The sequence below is a fragment of the Malassezia vespertilionis genome, chromosome 2, assembly GCF_029542925.1.
Source record: "Malassezia vespertilionis chromosome 2, complete sequence".
NCBI classification, from domain to species: Eukaryota; Fungi; Basidiomycota; class Malasseziomycetes; order Malasseziales; family Malasseziaceae; genus Malassezia; species Malassezia vespertilionis.
The window spans coordinates 949,858-967,571 of NC_079248.1; the positions used below are offsets into that span (position 1 = coordinate 949,858).

General features: G+C 64.1%; 2 protein-coding genes across 2 annotated transcripts; one reads left to right on the top strand and one right to left on the bottom strand.

The window, feature by feature from the left end:
• Positions 1–8: 8 nt before the first annotated feature.
• On the bottom strand, positions 9–14,498 carry MVES1_001305 (uncharacterized protein; the record flags this gene model as incomplete). The annotated part of the gene is made up of 1 exon (XM_056206153.1): positions 9–14,498. One exon carries the CDS (start codon positions 14,496–14,498, stop codon positions 9–11), a length of 14,490 nt encoding a protein of 4,829 aa, XP_056062128.1.
• Positions 14,499–14,570: 72 nt separating this feature from the next.
• MVES1_001306 (uncharacterized protein) lies at positions 14,571–17,711 on the top strand (the record flags this gene model as incomplete). The annotated part of the gene is made up of 1 exon (XM_056206154.1): positions 14,571–17,711. The coding sequence occupies one exon, from the start codon at positions 14,571–14,573 to the stop codon at positions 17,709–17,711; it is 3,141 nt and encodes a 1,046-aa protein (XP_056062129.1).
• Positions 17,712–17,714: the final 3 nt, after the last annotated feature.

A 17,714-nucleotide genomic window follows, 5' to 3' on the forward strand; every position in this document is an offset into this window, starting at 1 on the left:
ACATCTATCTATGCATCGCGCACGCGCTCTGCCCACTGCCGCAATGTCGTAGCGAGCACTGTCGGGAGCGACTGAACATCGCGCACAATGACGTAGTAATCAAAAGGGAATGTATCAATATACCGCTTCATCTCCAGCTGGAGTTTTCCGGCGGCGTCCGTGTGGTAGTTGACTTGGTTCATGGTGAGAATCGAGCTGCGTGGCGGCGCGTTTGCTTCGCCTTGCTCATCTGCGCCGGCATCCACAATGACAAACACGAGCATCACCCGTTCTTCCTGGGCCCGACGCAGCTGTGCACGGAGTCGGTCGTGGTCCTGGCAAACACCGTCCGAGATAATGATCTCGAGCTGCCAGAGATCCGCCGACGACGAAGAGCGTGTGCTTCGTGCAGTTTGGAGCACGGCTAGGCTTGTGTCCAGCAGCGCGTGCATGTCTGTGCCCGTCTGTTGGAAGCGCAGCGCATGGAGCATTTCGCCGCCGTGCCGATCGCTAAACGGCTGCCCGCCAAACTCGTGCAGCATTTGGACCTCCTCGCCGAATCGACAAATGGCAATGTCGCCAATTTCCAGGCGCGTCAGTGCGCCGGCGACAAGTGCAAGCGTTTGGTAGGCAAGGTGAATGTTGCGACTCTCGGCCATGCTCTTGCTGTCATCGATGGCAAGTAGCACTTGGTACTCTCGCGCACTTGGCTTGGTGCGGCGGAGCCATATCTTGTCTTTGGCAAAGTCCGAGGCAATAAAGGGGATGATCTTGCGCATATTGAGGCGCTTGCCGGTGCGGTAGTCGCCGTTGAGGCGCGTCGCCAACGTCGGCGCAAGGATCAAGCGCAGCTGCTCACAGAGGCCAAACGCAAGGTCCATGGTGAGCATGGAGTACGAGCGCCACAGTTCCGAGGCTTGAGCAAGGTCGCCGTCGCTGCTAAACGCCGCAAGCGCTTCCTTCACAAGCTCATTTTCTTCCGCGCGCTGTTCCTCCGAGCGCGGCTCGATTTGCTCTTCGCGCTCGACCCGTTGTGGCTCGGCATCGTGCGCTTCGGATTGGACGTCGGCAGCAGTGAGGCCGCCATCGGGGCGCGCAGCGCGTGCAGCGGCGCCGTCTTGAGGCATGTCGTCGTGCTGGGGGGACTGGGGGGGCTGGGGGGTATCGTGCATGGGCTCTTCGTCCATGGCCTGGCTGCCCTCGTCTTTGTCCTGCATGGAAAGCTGTTTCATTGCTTGGGCTTGCTGCTCGCTTGCGGCGCCCAGCGCTTGCGTATCTGCGTCCTGGTCGTCGGCAATATGCTCGACTTGACTGGCGTCGGGCAGCTGCGAGTCGTCCTGTGCATCGGTGGATGCATCGCAAATCGCGGCCATGTCCCGGCGGAACTGCTGCAGCGAGTCGCCGAGACTCTCGATGGGATTCGCACGCTCTGGAGCGTCTTGCACGGCATCGTCATCTTCATTGCTGCGGCCGTGCTCTGGCTCAGCGCCGTGCGTTTCAGGGACAGATGCGCCTTGGAAGCCAGCGTCGCCCTCGACTGTTTCTTGGGGTCCCGACGCCGCGCCGGTCTCGTCGCCGTCGCCATCTTGGTCGGCGTCGTGGGTATCGCGTAGCGCTGATGGACGCGGCTGTTTGGGCGCTGGCTGTGGCTTTTCTGGGCGCTCAGAGGGGGGGCGCGGAGATGTTTGAAAGGGGGCATGGAATAGGTCCTCTTCATCTTTGCCGTTTTCCTTGCTCTCTTCCTTGCTCTCTTCCTTGCTCTCTTCTTTGCCGTCTTCTTTGCCGTCTTCCTTGTCCTCACCCTTATCCTCATTCTTGTCTTCTTGCACATCGTTCTCAGCATCAGCCTCATGTGCATTGTCCATATTTTGATCGGCATTGTCCACATCGTCGGCAATGTCCACATCGTCGGCAATGTCCGCGCCGGGCTCCTCTAGGGGATCCAAATCGCTCAGCACGTCGCTACCGCTTTCATTTTCGTCCTCGGCATTCATATCAAGATTTTCCATCTGCAAGTCCTCCTGCTCTTGCGCCTCCTGGTCCAATGCACGGCCCAGTCCTTGGTTCTGCTCGGGCATATCCTCTACCTCTGCTTCTGGCTCTTCCGGCGCGTCGTCTGCATTTGCATCTGCATCTGCATCTGCATCTGTGTCTGCGTCTGCGTCTGCGTCCTCTTCCCCTGCTTTGGGCTCCGACGCATCGTTCCGATCGCCAGCTTGCTCACGGTCCTCTTCGGCGCCGCCCGCCGCTTCACTTTCTCCAGGCTTCTCCTCCGCATGCTCCTCTGCCCACATCTTTTCGTCGACAGCATCGGGATCGAGTGGATCGACATCTCCCACTTGATCCTGCAGCGCTTCCTCTTCCTCTTCGCCTTCCTCATCCCCGTCCTGCTCTCCGTCGCCATCTACACTGTGGGTCTCGCCATCCATATCGTCCATCTCACGCGCCTTGTCAGCATGATGCGTCTCGTCCTCTTCCTCCTCGCCGTCCTGTTGCAGCTCCTCCATCTGCTCGTCATCCTGGAGTGTATCGCTGACGTCTTTTGCGCCGGCTCCTTCGCCGAGACCTGTACCGCCCTCCAATTCACCGCCTTCATCGCCCTGTGTATCGTCCGTCGCGTCTTCTTGCTCTGGCGGCGCACAGAATCCTTTTGTTGCCAGTGTATTGACAACCACAGTCAGCACGAGGGAGAGGCGCAGCAGCGATCGGATCCACAACGAGACCGTTTGTGCATGCGCCCATACCATGCGCGCGTACGGCCCAAGGAAAAGCGCAATTTGCCGCACAATGTCCAGCGATGCATTCGCACCGAGCGAATGGACCGCCTCAACTACCGCGTGTGGTTTCAAGATCCGATCGAGCGCGTGCATCCGCGCGACTTCGTCCAACACGGCGCGATCGCGGATCGTGTCGGAAGGAGTCGAGCCATCGGCACTGCGCACTTCCTGTGCAATCACAAGAATCGAGGACCGGATCTTGTCTGAAATAGCCTGGCAGTCGTTTGCCTCAGCACGCAGCGGCGTTGCTAGCCGCTGCGCTTTGAGCCACGCACACAGCGGCACAGTGAGCAGCAGCAGACCAGGCGCATTGCGCCCAAGCGTCGCCATCACGGTGTGCGTCTCGTCCAAGAGCGTAGGACACGCGGCAAGCATCGCATGCTCGTCGCGCGTTCCCATCGGCAGCGTCTCCCGCACCGTCTGGTCGAGCGCAGCGAGCTGCGCGCAGTGAGCACTGCACCTGCTTTGCACGTCGCGCACCGCCTCCCAATCAGGAGTCCCTCGCAAGACGGAGGCGTCGAGCTGGCGCGGTGCTTCGTAAATGAATTGCTGCAAAGCATGGCATAGCTTGCGCATGGCAGCCAGTGCATGGGACGGAGACGCGAGCGGCACGACAGAGTCTGACTGTGCGAGGTGTGCAAAGCGTGTATGCAGCGCAAATAGCGGCGATGCGCCTTGCACAAAGTGCGCAAGACGGCGGCGTGCAAGAAAAGCGAGATGTGCGCCGTACTCGACAAAAGCAAGACCACGCTGGAGATCCTGCGGGGAAAGATCGCTTTGGGGCGCTTGGACAGCGCTCCGCAAACGCTCGAGCTGGGCGAGCAGCGCGCGATGGTACTGCTCAACAGCCTCGAGTTCAAGGCCAGGAAGCGACGGCAGCGGCTCGAATCCATACATCTGGACCGCGTCGCGATTCTGCGCAAAGATCTCCACGGAGACAAACGGCGTGAGTCCAATGCTGCGCAGCGCTTTGAGCAGATCCGCCCATGCGCGCCGCTTTTCTGTGCCGAGGCGCTTGATCAGTTTCGCATTCGCGGCCGTGGCAAGCAGCGGCGTGCGCTTCGCAAGGTCGTCGGCCGTGTCGAGAATAAGCGAGGCAAAATCTAGCAAATCTTCGCTGTTGTGCACGGCGCGAATGTGCGGAAGAAGGTGCTCGGTGGTCAGTGCATACAGGTGCTCTGCGGTGCGCTGTGCATCCTGCAAGTGGCGCGGCGCATCCTGCTGCGGCGCATGGCTCGGCGCGGGCTTTGCAAGTGCGCCGAGTTGCGCAAATGCATCCGCGGAATCGCCCAGCAAGGTTTTTGCTCCGACGAGCGGCCGCTCTTCTGCGCCAAGCACCAGCAGCGCATCCGCCGGCGTACGCAGCACCTCGCGAAACTTGCGCAGCGTGCGGTGCAGGTAGGCATGCGTCTTTTGGGCACTTTGCCGTAGCGCGTACACATTCACGTCTTTCCACGATGCGAGGCGCACAAAGTCGGACACTTGGCGGTGCAAAAGCGCGCGCTGCTTGGCCGTGTGCTGCACCACCTTGGGGACGAACTGCGCAAAATAGGCAGCGATATTCTGCAAGAGGTGCGCCAAGTGCGCGCGCGCAGAGCGCGGCGCGGCCTCCGCCTGCGTGTAGCGCCCAAAGGAATCGAGGAGCTCGAGGCGCGCACAGAGCTGCCCGGCCGTGCTGCCGCGCACGAAGCCTACAAGCAGCGCAAGCAGCTCGGGAGTTGGATGCGCAGCATGCGTCACTGCCTCGTACAGGCTAAAGAACCACGGCGCTACGCTCGCCTCTTCTGCAGCCGCCTCGTCGTCCAAGAGGTGGGTCCAGCTTTCCAACTCAAGCTTGCGCCACTGCACGACCAGCGCCGAAAGCTCGGCGGCGTACGCACGGAGCGATACGGCACTCGACGCATACGCCTCCCAGTCGTCGACGTGCGTGAGCAGCTGCTCGATGGCCGACACGAGGCGCGCAAGCGGCGAGCCAATGTCGAGCTGCGCGACACGCATGCACCGCTCGCGCAGTTCCGCAAGCTGGACTTGCTCGGGAAACTCGCACATCAATGCAGCGACGCGATGCGTGAGGCGCTCGAGGATCGGCACAAGGTGCGCAACCTGCGCGGGGTCGGCGTCGTGGTAAAAGTTGCGCCGGCGCGTACCAGACGCGGTGCGGCGAAGGAGTGCCATGGCCTGCCACGCGGCGCTTTGTGCATCGAGCGCTGCATGCAGGCCATGCGGAGCCACGGCGACGCTGTGGCAGACCAGCGCGTCGCGCTTCGTCTCGAATACGTCGGTAGCACTGGGCGCACTGCGTGCCGTGGGCAGCTGCAGCGTGCTGGGAAAGAGCATGCGGTGCATATCGTACACCACGAGCAAGTGTTCCGCGTCGAGCGATTGGGGCCGTGTCTCGACATGCGCTTCTTCCAGCGCGTCCTCATACACGGGAAAGAGCGCGCGCATCTCGGCGTGCAGCGCGGCCTGCTCTTCTGTCTCGTCTGGCGCGCCGCGGTAGGTGTACAGCTGCGCTTTTTCCGCCTCGGCTTGCTGCTGCGCCTCGCGCTGCTGCGCCCAGAGGAGGTAAAGCGGCGCGTACACTGCGTCTACATCCACAGGGAGATGGATGCTCGATTCCAGCGCGACACTGGCCAGACTCGCGAGGAGCTGCGGCAGGGCGCCTGCTGAAGAGCGCGCCATGCGCTCTGAACGCAGCGCAGACGCCGCGGCAATCATGGGAAATTGCGTCGCGGCGTGGAGCATTGTATAGCGCTGGGTTGCGCGCGGCGCAAGGGCGGTGCTGCAGATGCGCAGGCCCAGGCGGATGTGGTCGAGGCCAAGGAGCACAGGCGCGACGAGATCGGCCATGGCAGCGTAGTGGCGCGCAAGGCGGCCGCCGAATGCGTGCATCGAGCTCTGCAACGACTGCTCTTCGTCTGCGGTCCCTGCCGCGGCAATGCGCTCGAGCTTCTCCGGCGCAAGCACTTGCTCGACAAACGAAGTGAGCTCGCGATGCAGGCGCGCGAGCTGTGCAGTGTTGGCGCCGCGCTCGACGCGCGTCTGCTTTTGCTGCGCGTGCGCGTGTGCGTCGTGCACAGCTTGGCGAAGCGCGTCGAGGAGCGGCGAGCCGCATCCCATGCGCAGCGCCGCGGCCTTTTCTTCCAGCGCGGCGCTCGCTTCGAGGCGCGCCGCGGTGTGCGACGCAAGCGCCGTTTGTGCGTGCGCTTCCGCGACGGGATCCAGCGGGACGGGGGGAATGTAGATGTGCAGCAAAAACGAGCCCAGCGCTATCCACGCACGGCCCAGGGCCATTTCGCCGTGCGCCGTGTCAAAGGCGGGAAGCGCGGCGTGGAGCACCGAGTGCCACGCTTGCAAGACACTGTACAGCGGCATGGAGGCGTCCATGTGCTCGAGAGCACTTTGGACTGCGTCGAGGATGGTCGCAGGCGCTGCGTCCTGTTCCAACGCCTGCAATGCGGCCGCGGCGCGTGCTGGAGATGGCAGTGCAGGCGCTGGATCCGCTGCGCCCGCGCCCGCGTCCGCCGCTGAGGACGTCATCGCACTGCACAGCACGCCGCTCGTCCACCGCATAAACGCGCCGAGGAGCGCGACGAGGCCAGCACTGTACGTGGGCGTCGCCGGGGCCAACGCAGCGTTGACATCGATCGCCAGCGCCGTGGTGCTCTCGCAGTACGCTGGCCACGTCGCTAGTGGGATGCGCCGCTCGCCGAGTGCTGCGACAGTGGTGCAGAGGAACGCTGCGCTGAAGAGCGTCGCGGGACTTGCCTTGTGCCACAACAGGCGCACGTTCCTGAAAGCAAGCACGGGGTTATCGCCAGACCACGACCATGCCGCGAGCTTTGCAGGGACAAGGAGCGCGGGAGGTATCGCGTGCTTGTGCGCCATGCTCAGCGCATGCGCGAGCCGCGCATCCTTCTCCAGCGGCGCCGCACAAATCGTCCATACCAAGAGGGGGAGGATCTGTTGGGTGTAGGGATACTCGCACGCATGGGCGTCCGGCGCAAACGACTCCATCTGGCGCGCCATGCTGCACAGCGTCTCGCGCTGCTCCGCCGCCCATGCATCGTTGGCCAGGTGCAGCGTGGCGAGTACCTCCAGCATGGTCTTGCCACGCGCGCCGCCGATAGGCTGCTCGGCCACTGGCTCCAGCGCACCAATGGCCCCGAGCGCCGTGGCAGGCACGGGAAAAAGAAGAGCGCTCCAGAGCGCCTGCATGGCAGCGCCGCGCGTCGCATGGCGCGACGCCTCCATGGACTGCAGCATGGCCAGCAACGGCGCTGCATGCAGCGCCGTGAGCAGCTTGCGCAGCGTGCGCAAAAGTACGTGGACCAAGGAGTAGTCGGCTTCCGTGGACGTTGCCGCAGCGTACAGCACATGGCACGCGTCCATCAGCGTCGCACATGCTTGTTCCCCGCCGCTGTGCAGCACGAGGCGTGCGATGCCCGACAAAAGCGCGGGCATCGCCGCAAGCACCGGAGGCAGCTCCGCGGGCCGTTCCATCGCCGCGGCCAAGAGACTCTCTGGCATTGGCGCCTGCAGGCGCTCGATCATCAGCGAGGCGGCAATCTGCACTCGAATACGCTCCGCCACCTGGTCGCTCGGGGTGCGTGGCATGCGGCGTGTATCGGCAGGAAGCATGCTCACGGCGTCGGGGAGTGCGCCGTCGGCAAGCATGGCTGCGCCGCGGTGCGCGATGGCGTCTTGCACAGCGTCAAGCGCACGCGAGATGCACTGCATCGGTCGCGCAGGGATGGCGTACGCCAAGAGCGCCAGTTCGTGCCGGGACAATGCCTGTGCTGCGTAGGTGAGCACGCCGTCGCAATCGCCGTCGCGGCCGCCGTCGAGCGCAAGCACGGTAGCGACCGCGTCCAGCCCAGGCTCGCTCCATGCGCTGAGCTGCACGGAGCGCGCATCAAAAACAGGCGCACCGAGCAGGCCGCGGCGCATGGCATGCGCCCGCACCGCGGCGTGCACCAAACTCTTCTCCGCGAGCGGCGGCAGGCACCGCGCCATGGGCGCAATGCGCGCAACATGCACGGGATCGAGCCACAGCTCCATGCCGCGATTGCGCATCGCACGGCTGAGCTCGCCGTGACGCGGATCGACGGTCATAAACACACGGAACTGGGCGTGGGGGCGCACGACTGGAATCGCGCCGTGGACCATGCCGCGCTCGCTGAGAGACAGGCTCCCGTGCGGCTCGAAGAGCGAGTTGAGCCGATCGAGCACGGATGCCGAGCACAGATTCGCATTCTCCAAGAGGAGCCAGGCGCCATGCGCCGCCGCGCGCACGAGCGGCCCGTCGACCCAGTCAAAGTGGCCGGACGCGTGGCGCTTAGCATCAACGTACTGCTCCCACAAGGCGGTGAGTGGTGCGTGCACATGCTCGAGCAGCGGATGTGTGCGCGCGATATCCACGGCGGCGCTCAAATTCGTGTGTGTGCGTGCGGCGAGGTGTGTGAGTGCGGCGAGGTGCGTTGCAGCGCCGCGCATGGATGCGAGCGCCGCGCTTTTGCGGCGCAGTGCATCGGCAAGCAGCACGTGTGCCTTGTGCAAGAGGTGTGCCGGATCGCGCTGTTCGAACGTGCCGAGGATCTCGGTCGTGTCCGAGGCGGGGCTCAGACGCACCACCTCCAGCGCTGCGCCGGCGCTGTCTGCGAGGGCGCGGACAAAACGCGTTTTGCCAGCGCCCGCATGGCCCGTTACAATGGTGAGCCATCCAAGACGGACGCTTTTCGCAGCGGCATCCATCGCGACGGACAGGGTGGGGGCGAGGGCAGTCGTCGCGGCTTGTGCATCCTGCGGCGCGTCGGCTTGTGCGAGCAACGTGTGGCCCAGCAGCGCCGCGTGCGGCCCCAGCAGCACCGGCACGAGCTCGCTGGGCGGTGCGTAGCCAAACGACGCTTGAAAGAGGTCAGCAGCGGCGAGCCTGTCCTTTTGCGTGCGGAACCGGCGCATGTACAGCGCGCCGACATGGTCTACAACCTCTTTCGCGGGAAGGCCCAGCGTCGCGTGGAGGAGCGTGAGCCAGCGGAGCAGGTCGCGCAGGTTGAACTCCCACGGCGCGCCGATCCGGCCGAGTCCTTGGTCGGTCGCACACGCCAGGGCGCTGTTGAAGGCCACCATACGCTCGAGCATCGTGCGTGGCACGGCAGGGTACAGGTCGGAGCAGATGGTGAGCATATCCTCGCCAGTAAGCGCGGCGACGTGCACCTTGGTAAACCGATTCAAAAACGACTTGGGCAGCCCTTTTCGCGCGCCGCCCTGGTGCTGCGGATTTTGTGCGGCAAACACGCGGAAATGGGCATGGCGCTCAAAGGTGCGGCCGAGCTCGGGAATAAACACGGTGCCGCGGTGGTCCAGGACGGGGTTGAGGCCTTCGAGGACCGTTTGCGACGCAAGGTTCATCTCGTCGAGCAGCACCCATCCGCCGCTCTGCATGGCCTCGAGGAATGCGGCAGGGCGCCACGCAAACACGCCCGCGCGCGCGCCTTCCACAGGCAGCTCTGCACCAAACAAGTCGGCGAGCTCTGTCTGCGCAGAGAGGTTGATGCGCACCAGCGCATTCTGCGTGAGCGCGGCGAGTGTCTCGATCAAACTCGTCTTGCCCGCACCGGGACTGCCTTCGAGGAGCACGCTGCGCCGCGGCACTGCACACGCGCGGAGAACACGCAATGCATTCTCCGCCGTGGTCGGCGCGTGGAGCGCAAACGGGGGCGGCGCCGCTGGATGGTGTGCTTTCGGGAGCGCAAAGGGGCCGATGTGCAGCGCGTGCGGCGTGTCGTGCACGGTGCGCAAAGCAGGCGCGTGGGGGTCAAACGTAGCAGGCGCGATGAGCGCATTCACCTTGGCGTAGCACCGCGCGCGCAGCTGTGCAAGGCTGCTTTGCGACATGGCCGCCAACGCGGGCAGCGCACCGAGCCCGTCCATCACGACCATCGCCGCGCCGTGCGCAAACGCAAGCGCTGGCTCCATGTCTGACATCCCGCGCATGAACGACGCCCAGTTTACCAAGTCGCGCACCCCCAGGCCAGTATGCTCTGCGCCGCCGAGCTGCGCCGCGAAAAAGCGCACAAACTCGAGGATGGGCTCGGTCCATGCACCGAGTGCGGTGCCCCCGAGCTGCGCCGCGATGATCACGGCTTGGTCGGCATCGCGGTCGACCGGCGGCACCCAGATCTCGGTGAAGCGGTTGCGGAGCGCGGGCGAGAGCTCTTTTTTTCCGTAGTCGCCGCCGGGGTTCATGGTGGCGAGCATGGCAAACGTCGGCGCTGCACGCACCACAACGTCCGTGCCTGGCTTTTCCGCAAGCACCAGCTCACGCTCGCTCTCAAGCACACTGTTGAGGCGCTCCAGCACGCTGTCGTCCGCTAGCGAAATCTCGTCGAGAAGCATGTGGTCGCCTTGGCGCATCGCACGCACCAACTGCCCGTCGACCCACGTAAATAGCGCGTGGGCGTCGCGCATCGCGCACAGCGCGCGCTCGAGCGCAGGCGACGGCGCTGCTTTCTGCGCTGCGGCGAGCGCGTCTCGCTGCTCGTCGACCGGCAGCGCCGGGTCGTACGCTGCGCCGAGTGCTTCTGCCGCAAGCGCCGAGGCTTCCGCCGCAAGCGCCGCGCGGTTGCGCAAGGGGCGCTGCCCACCAATCAAGTCGGCACTGTCGGTATTCTGGTGGCAGTTGAACGAGCACAGCGTGCACCCAAAACCAAGCGCGAGCATGTCGCACGCGGTTGTTTTTCCCGTGCCCGTGTCGCCGACGAGCAACACGGGCTCGTGGTGATGGATGGCGAGCGCGGAGAGGAGCACCAGGCGGCGCATGGCATACGTCCACACCACCCCAAACGCAGCCGCAGCATCGTGCAAAGCGCGCATTCGATCGGCACCGAGCTGCGCGGCGACCGTACCGTGCATCCCGAAATCGTACAGGTCGGGGGGGATCTTGACGCGGAGCACCTCTTCGAGGACTGCCTGCACCGCCGCACGGTCTCGTTCGTGGCGCGCGCGCTCGGCAAGGAGCATGTAGCCCGTCTCCGCGAGCTGCTCGTTGCCCACCATGGGCCGTGCGCCCCAGCGGAAGAGGTCGCGCAGCGTCGCAAACGCTTGTTTCTTCTCAAAAACGCGCTCCGACTCGCGCCTGCGCTGGAGCTCGGTGAAGATCTGCACGATTTTCAGCGCATAGGTCGGCGCAATCTTGCACCGGTGCGTCAGGATCGCTGCGAGCTCCTCCTGCGGCACGTCGTCAAAGTGCAGCTCCACAAAACGGTTGCGAAATGCGCGCGAGAGGATTTTGCGGCCCGCGTAGGCGCCCGGGGGATTCTGTGTAGCAAAGAGCATAAAGTGGGGATGCGGCTTCACCACCTCGCCCGTATCGGGGATTAGCAGCTCGCGATTGTCGTCCAGGAGTCGGTTGAGCGCCTCAAGGACGTCGGTCGGCGCGAGATTCAGCTCGTCAAGGACGATCCAATCGCCGCGGCGAAGCGCGGTAACCAGGAGCCCTTCGGTAAAGACGAGCTGGCCTTCGGCATTGGCCATGTACGACCCAATATACTCCTGCACGTCGGTGTGCTCGTGGTTGTTGATGCGCACAAATCGGTGCCCTGTGCGCTTTGCGAGGTATCCCACCGCGCTCGTTTTTCCTGCACTGGTCGGCCCTTGGATCAGGATGGGGCTTTGGCGCGTGATCAACGCGCGCGCCAAGGCCCCTAGCTTCGCCTCTACACTCGGCGTCAGCACATAGCCTTGGTCTACGTCGAGCGGGAGCGGGCCCACCGGGAGCCAAAAAGGGCCGAGCGCAACATAGCCGTCACCGGGGGAGGGGGGGATAAACGACGGCGCAAGGCGGCGCCTGTCTTTCGCGCGCGCGAGCAGATGGTGCTCGGTCGCTACGTATAGCCGCGCGGCACTTGGCTCGTCCAAGAGCATGCCGAACGCCATCGCAACGCCCTCTTTCAAAGCACGACGCAGTCCATACTGCGGCGTGATGGCAGCGGCAAATGTCAAGGCGCGTGCAAGCGTGCGGATCGAGTAGTGCGGCCGCTGATTGCAGCCGTCGGCAATCTCGTGGCGCTGCGCGAGGCGGCGTACCTCGGTGTACCACTGCGCAACGTCCATCACAGCGCTCTTGTCGCCGACGCTCGCCTCGCCAATATACTTGGCGACGATGCGCACGAGCGCGTCCAAATCGCTATCCGGACTGGGGACATACAGCTCGGTGAACCGCGCACGGAATGCAGGCTGCAGATCGCGCTTGCCTACATCCGTCGCGGGATTCATGCAGGCAAACAGGCGAAAGTGGGGATGGCGGGATACTGCTTCCAAGTCGCCGCGCTCGGTGAGCACAACACTGCTGTCTTTCGACTGGAGTAGCATCGAGAGCGCCTCGAGCGCCTCGGCAGCGGCAAGGTTGATCTCGTCGAGCAAGATCCAGTGCCCATTGCGCAGCGCAGCGACAAGCGGGCCCTCGACGTACCGGAAAATGACGTGGCGCTTCTTGGAGATACACAGCGCATGGAACACGTCCACATCACGCAGGAATGCGTCCCACGCGTGCTTGTCGCTCTCGACGCGCCGCTTTTTTCGCGCATCGGTACCGGCACCGGCATCGGCATCGCGCGGCACCGCTTCCGCCATCTTGGCCGACTCGCGCCAGAGCATCGCAAGCCGCACCCACCTTTGGCGCACCAAAGCTTTGCGCTCTGCATCGAGGAATGGCGCGTTGCGCCGCGCCGAGAACGTCTGCTCAAAAAGTGTCTGCCACCGGTTGTGCAGTGCATAGGCTTGTGTCTTGGGGTCGATGGGTTTATAAGCGCCGAGCAAGTCGGCGCTCTCCGTCTGCTGGCTCATGTTGAGCACGGTGATGGGCGTGCCTGTGAGCTGAGCGAGGTGCTGCACCATGGTTGTCTTTCCCGTGCCGGTCTCGCCCACAAGCAGGATAGGCTCGGTTTGTGCAATGGCGGCCGCGACGCGCTCCATAAGCGCAAGCGTGGGCTTCGTAAGTGCATACCGCGCCGTACTCGCACTTGCTTCCGCACGCCGCAACAGCGCAATGCGGCCGATGCGTAGGGTATCCGACTGCACGACGAGCTCGGGCGTGCGCTGCTGAACAGCCCACCAAGCGCGCTCGCGGCTGAGCTGCAGCGCGTCGGCGAGTGCATGCACAATTGGCGTGGCCATCGCGCCTTTCTCGTCGGCGCGTGCGGCAAGGAACAGGTCGCAGGCATCGAGAAATACGTCTTCGTGCACAGCAGGATGGCCGAGAATGCTCGGCGCATGCATCGCATCGATCCGCGCGCACCATTTGATCAGCTCGCGCAAGGTAACGCGGCGATGTGCACCTTGCATGCCGTCGATTGCGCGGCGCGCGGCATCCCAAGCGTGCACAACACACGACATCTCGTCGCCAAGCGGAGCTAGCATCGGGAAGCGGTGCAGGAGAATATCGCGAATGTCGGCGTCTTGCAGCAGAGGGAGCGTCACGTCGCCCCAGTGCTCGGCGGTAATAAAGGTAGGCTTGGCTGTAGCGGCAGGGGTAGTAGTACGTGTGGCAAAGAGCGCAAAGCCAGGCGCCGCAGTGACGGTGCCGCGCGGCCCGAGATCCAGCACGGGATTGCTCCCGATGCGCTTCGTGGGGCCCATCGCCTCGACAAGCGGTGCAAGGGTGCTCAGCACATCTACCGACGCCTTGTCAATGTCTTCGAGTAGCACCCATACGCCCTGTCGCACTGCGCGGGTCAGCGCGCCTTCGACCCACGTAAATGTGCCTGGCTGGGTAGTGCTCGAGACAAACGAGCCGATGAGCTGCTTGGCGTCCACGCCCGCCTGGTCCCCGAGCTGAATCGATAGGAGCGGCGGCGTGCTTGCATTGCCGCGGATGCGTGCAGCGAGGTAGTGCACCAGCTCTGTTTTGCCGCACGCGGCAGGGCCAGAGAGGAGCACGGGCAGACGCAGGCCAAGGTGGAGTGCAATGGCCTGCGTGGCATCGGCAAGGCCGGCCGTTGGGACAAGGGTGGTGGGGCGTGTTGCTGCATCCGGCGCGTATAGCAGCACGCCTTCGAGAAGAATCCAAGGAGAGGATACGTGCTCAGGGCGCAAAAAGAGCGGATCGGCGCTCGGCACCAGCGGCATGCACCCCTCCCACAAGGACGCAATGCGCTGCGACTCTTGTATGGGAAGAACACGCACGTCTATGCCAGACGCAAGCGGCGCAGGCGTCGCGCCGATCCATGTCTCGAGCAGCGCAGCGCGCGCGGCTGGCTGCATGTGCGCCTGCATGGCTGTCAGTTCGAGTGCAAGCATGCGCTCGGATGCAGGGCGCTCGGATGAATAGATGGTATAAAGTGTGTCAAGCGCAAGGCGCTGCGCCATGCTCGGCACCGCGCGGCCGATGCGGTACTGCGCCAAGAGCGCTGCTTCCGTGTCCGGAAGCGCCATTTCCGGGCGCCAAAGCGCCGAGAGCAGAGGGAAAAGCTCTTCGAATGCGCCTATCAGCTGTGCCAAAATGCACCAGGTCTCCATAACGTTTGCGGCTGCGGCGCGCACCAGCACTTCCGGCAGAAATGCGCGAAACGCTTGTGCGACCGACGGCATGCACGGCGTAAACAGCAGCAAGGCCGTTTCCGCCAGGACTGCGTCCACGTCGCGCAGCTGCCCTGCAGCACACGCATGTACATTCGGCGCGTGCGGCATGTCGCACGCACGCGCAAGTGCGCGCGCACTCGCGCACACGTCTACGCCACGCATACGAAGGAGGGGTGGAAGCACTTTTTTTCCGCACGTGCTGCCCACACCGCCTCCACTTCTACGCCGCGACGCATGAATGCGTATCCGGCAGAGCTGGTGGTGCAGCTGCACGCGTGTGCGCTCGTGAGTGGGCTTGTGCCGGAAGGGATTCGGGAGCGCAATGCTGCGATCGATACACTGCCGCACCCCACCGCAGCGCACCCCGCGCTGTGCGAGCAAGTGCGCTGCGCGATGCTCCGAAAAGCACGCATTTGGAGCTTGCCGGGCGTGGCCACGTTCAGGGCGGTGCTTGTGGACTACAGCTACACCTATCCTCCGGCCAAGATGCGTCCCCCTATGCGCACTGCCAATCCCATAGCAAAAGAGGCGCTCTCGAGTCTCCCGCCGCGCTCGCCGCTCTCGCCGCTCTATGTGGGCGGCGCGCTATTCCCCGACGGCATCATCGCTCCTTCCTGGATCCGCAAACACACAGAGTACATCCCAGCCGTGCACATATACTTTTTTTGTATGCCGCCTGCCGTGGATCCAGCATTGGAGACGGATCTAGCGCTCGTACAAGCAATGCAGGACGCTCGTGCCGCGGCGGCGCCGCGAGGGATACGGCTCGTGATTGTGCTCCTGTGCGAGCCATCGACGCTTGCGCAGCGCGAGCTTGAGCCGCGGCTTGCGCATGTACGCCGCGCCGCCGGCCTCGAGCAGCGCGGCGCGCTGTTTGTCCTGAGCACCGCGACCACCGACGTGCCTGCATTTTGGGCGAGCCTCGAGCGCGCCGTGTGGGACGGCGCTGGGGAGTACTACAAAGAGCGTGTCCGGCATGTACGGCGCAACCGCGCGCGGTACCCCCCATCGCCCACCGTACTGCAGCCGCTGCTCGCCGCGGCGGGCGTTGCCGGGATGCTGCGTCCGGGCCCAACGGCCACGCTCACGCTAAATGGATGGAACATCCGCACCGCATTCAAGCTCGGCGCTTTTTCCGAGATGCTAGGCGATGTGCGCGAGACCATTGTGCACTACACGGAAGCGTACCGTGTCCTGATGCACCACTACTTGGGCAATACCCACGTACTTCAGCCCAGGACAAAACGCTGGGCAGAGGCCAAAGTTCTCGCAGATACCCTTTCGCTCAAACTCAGCAAGCTGCATCTTTACGCAGCGAATGCCACTGCGGCGCGCGCCCAGTTTCACTACCATACGCGGCACATGTCCGCGCTGGGACATGCATGGCGCATCGGCGCCGACTCGGTCGAGTTTTGGACGTGGCTCGCGAAGCAGTACCAAATGCTGGGCGAGCTGATGGTGCATGCATATGCTGCACACGAGCGCACTGCCCATGTATACAGCGCGCTCGATCCGCCAGGCACGCTTTTCTACCAAGCGGCGCTCTGCTCGATGCTGCCCACACAGCATGCACGCACACACGATCTTGATCCTGCGCCCACACAGCACCTCGAGCGCGCGTACGATGCATTCCAGCAGCACAAGCAAACCCGACTTGCGCACCTCGCCGCGACGCGCCTTGCCTTTTTGTACCTCGCCGCGGGCCAGGACGCGCCAGCGGAAAAATTGATCGGGCGCGCGCTGCGTTGGTACAGGCGGGAGGGCTGGGAAGTGTTGCGGTTTGTGCTGCTCATGAGTGCGGCTGCATGCGCACGCAATGATCCGCGCGCATCGACGCAGTACTGCATTGAGCTGCTGCGCCCGGTGCCGCATGCATTGGCTGCGGAGCGCGACGCATGGCTTGCCAAGCTCGTGCATTTGCTTGCGCCTGTGCACGGTGCCACTTCTGGCATGATACACATGGACCCCGACGCCGTGCACGGTCTCTTTGACATTCACGCCGTGTTTGCCAAGCAGCACGCAGAGGTCTGCACCGAGGTCCCGTTCCAGGTATGGATCCATGGCACGTATACGGAAGCAATGCACCTTTGTTCCATGGAAATGTACGCGCACGATGCAGACGAGCCGCTCTTTGCCGTGCGCATCGAGCGCGGCGCGAAGGATGCTGTGGATCTCGGCACCGTTACCGTAGACGCACCGTGCCAAGCGCCCGTGCCCGCCGCTTTCCCGGGCCATTTGCTGCTCAGCGGCGCGCTTACAGGCACACTCCCGCGCACGGTTGCTTTTGCGCGCCTCGTCATTACCGCAGAGACCTCGGTGGGTCTCGTTGCGCTTCCGTTCCACGTTCCGCGTCCGCGCGCAGTATGGCGGCTGCCAAACGCGACGGTGCCGATTTCTGGATCACATACGGTGCACCTCCGTGAGGCGCATGCTATCCAAGTGCATGCGCCGTTGACGATGCAGTGCGGCGAGAGGCGTGCAGTGCGCATCGACCAAAGCGAAGCCATCCAAAATACCCTCTTGCTCCTATCGCCCGAGGCCGTGGAGGCAGGCGCACAGCTTGGCCCCAGCGAGGATCCTGCACGTGTGGAGCTTGCGCGTGGCGGCGAGGCGCTGCTCCACGCGCCGCAGAAACCAGGCACGCTGCAGGTGCGTGCGTATGGACTCGTGCCGGGCGAAGCAGCGCCTGTTGCACAGCAAGACCACGCCGTGCACGTCGCCCCTGCATTTTCTGTGCGCGTGCATGTGCACTGGCTGCCGCTCGAGGCGTATGGGCGCTTGACGACCGAGGTGCGGTATCTCGGTGCGGATCCCATTCACCTAGACGCGGTGTCTGTACAAGCAGCCGGCGTCTATGCACACGCTGTGCAAGGATTCACCCCCGCCGAATGGCGCACCGACGATACCAGCGTTTGGGTCACGCCGCTCGAGGCGAACAGTGCACATGCGTCTCACAACGCCACGCTGCTCTTGCAGTGGCACGGCGCATACCCAGGCGAGACGCGGCTGGCCCTGACGCCGCTTGCGCCGCCCACTGCGCCGGACATTGCGATCGCGATAAACAACCCCGCAGAAGCGATCGTGGGTGCGCCTGCAGCGGTGTGTATTCGCGTCGCGAATAGGTCGGATGCACGGGTGCTCGATGTGCTGATGGAGTGTGCGTCGACCGAGGCATTCCTCTTTGCCGGCGCGCGCCGCAAAACACTGCAGGTGCTGCTCCCGGGCGAGACACGCACGGTGCAATGGAAGCTTGTTCCACAGCACGCAGGGCTGCTTTCCCTGCCGGCCCTGCGTGCTTGGGAGGTGCAGCGCGGGGAGAAATTGCTGCCGCTGGCCACGCCGTATCCCGGCACGATGTGCGTTCGTATAGGGTAGTGC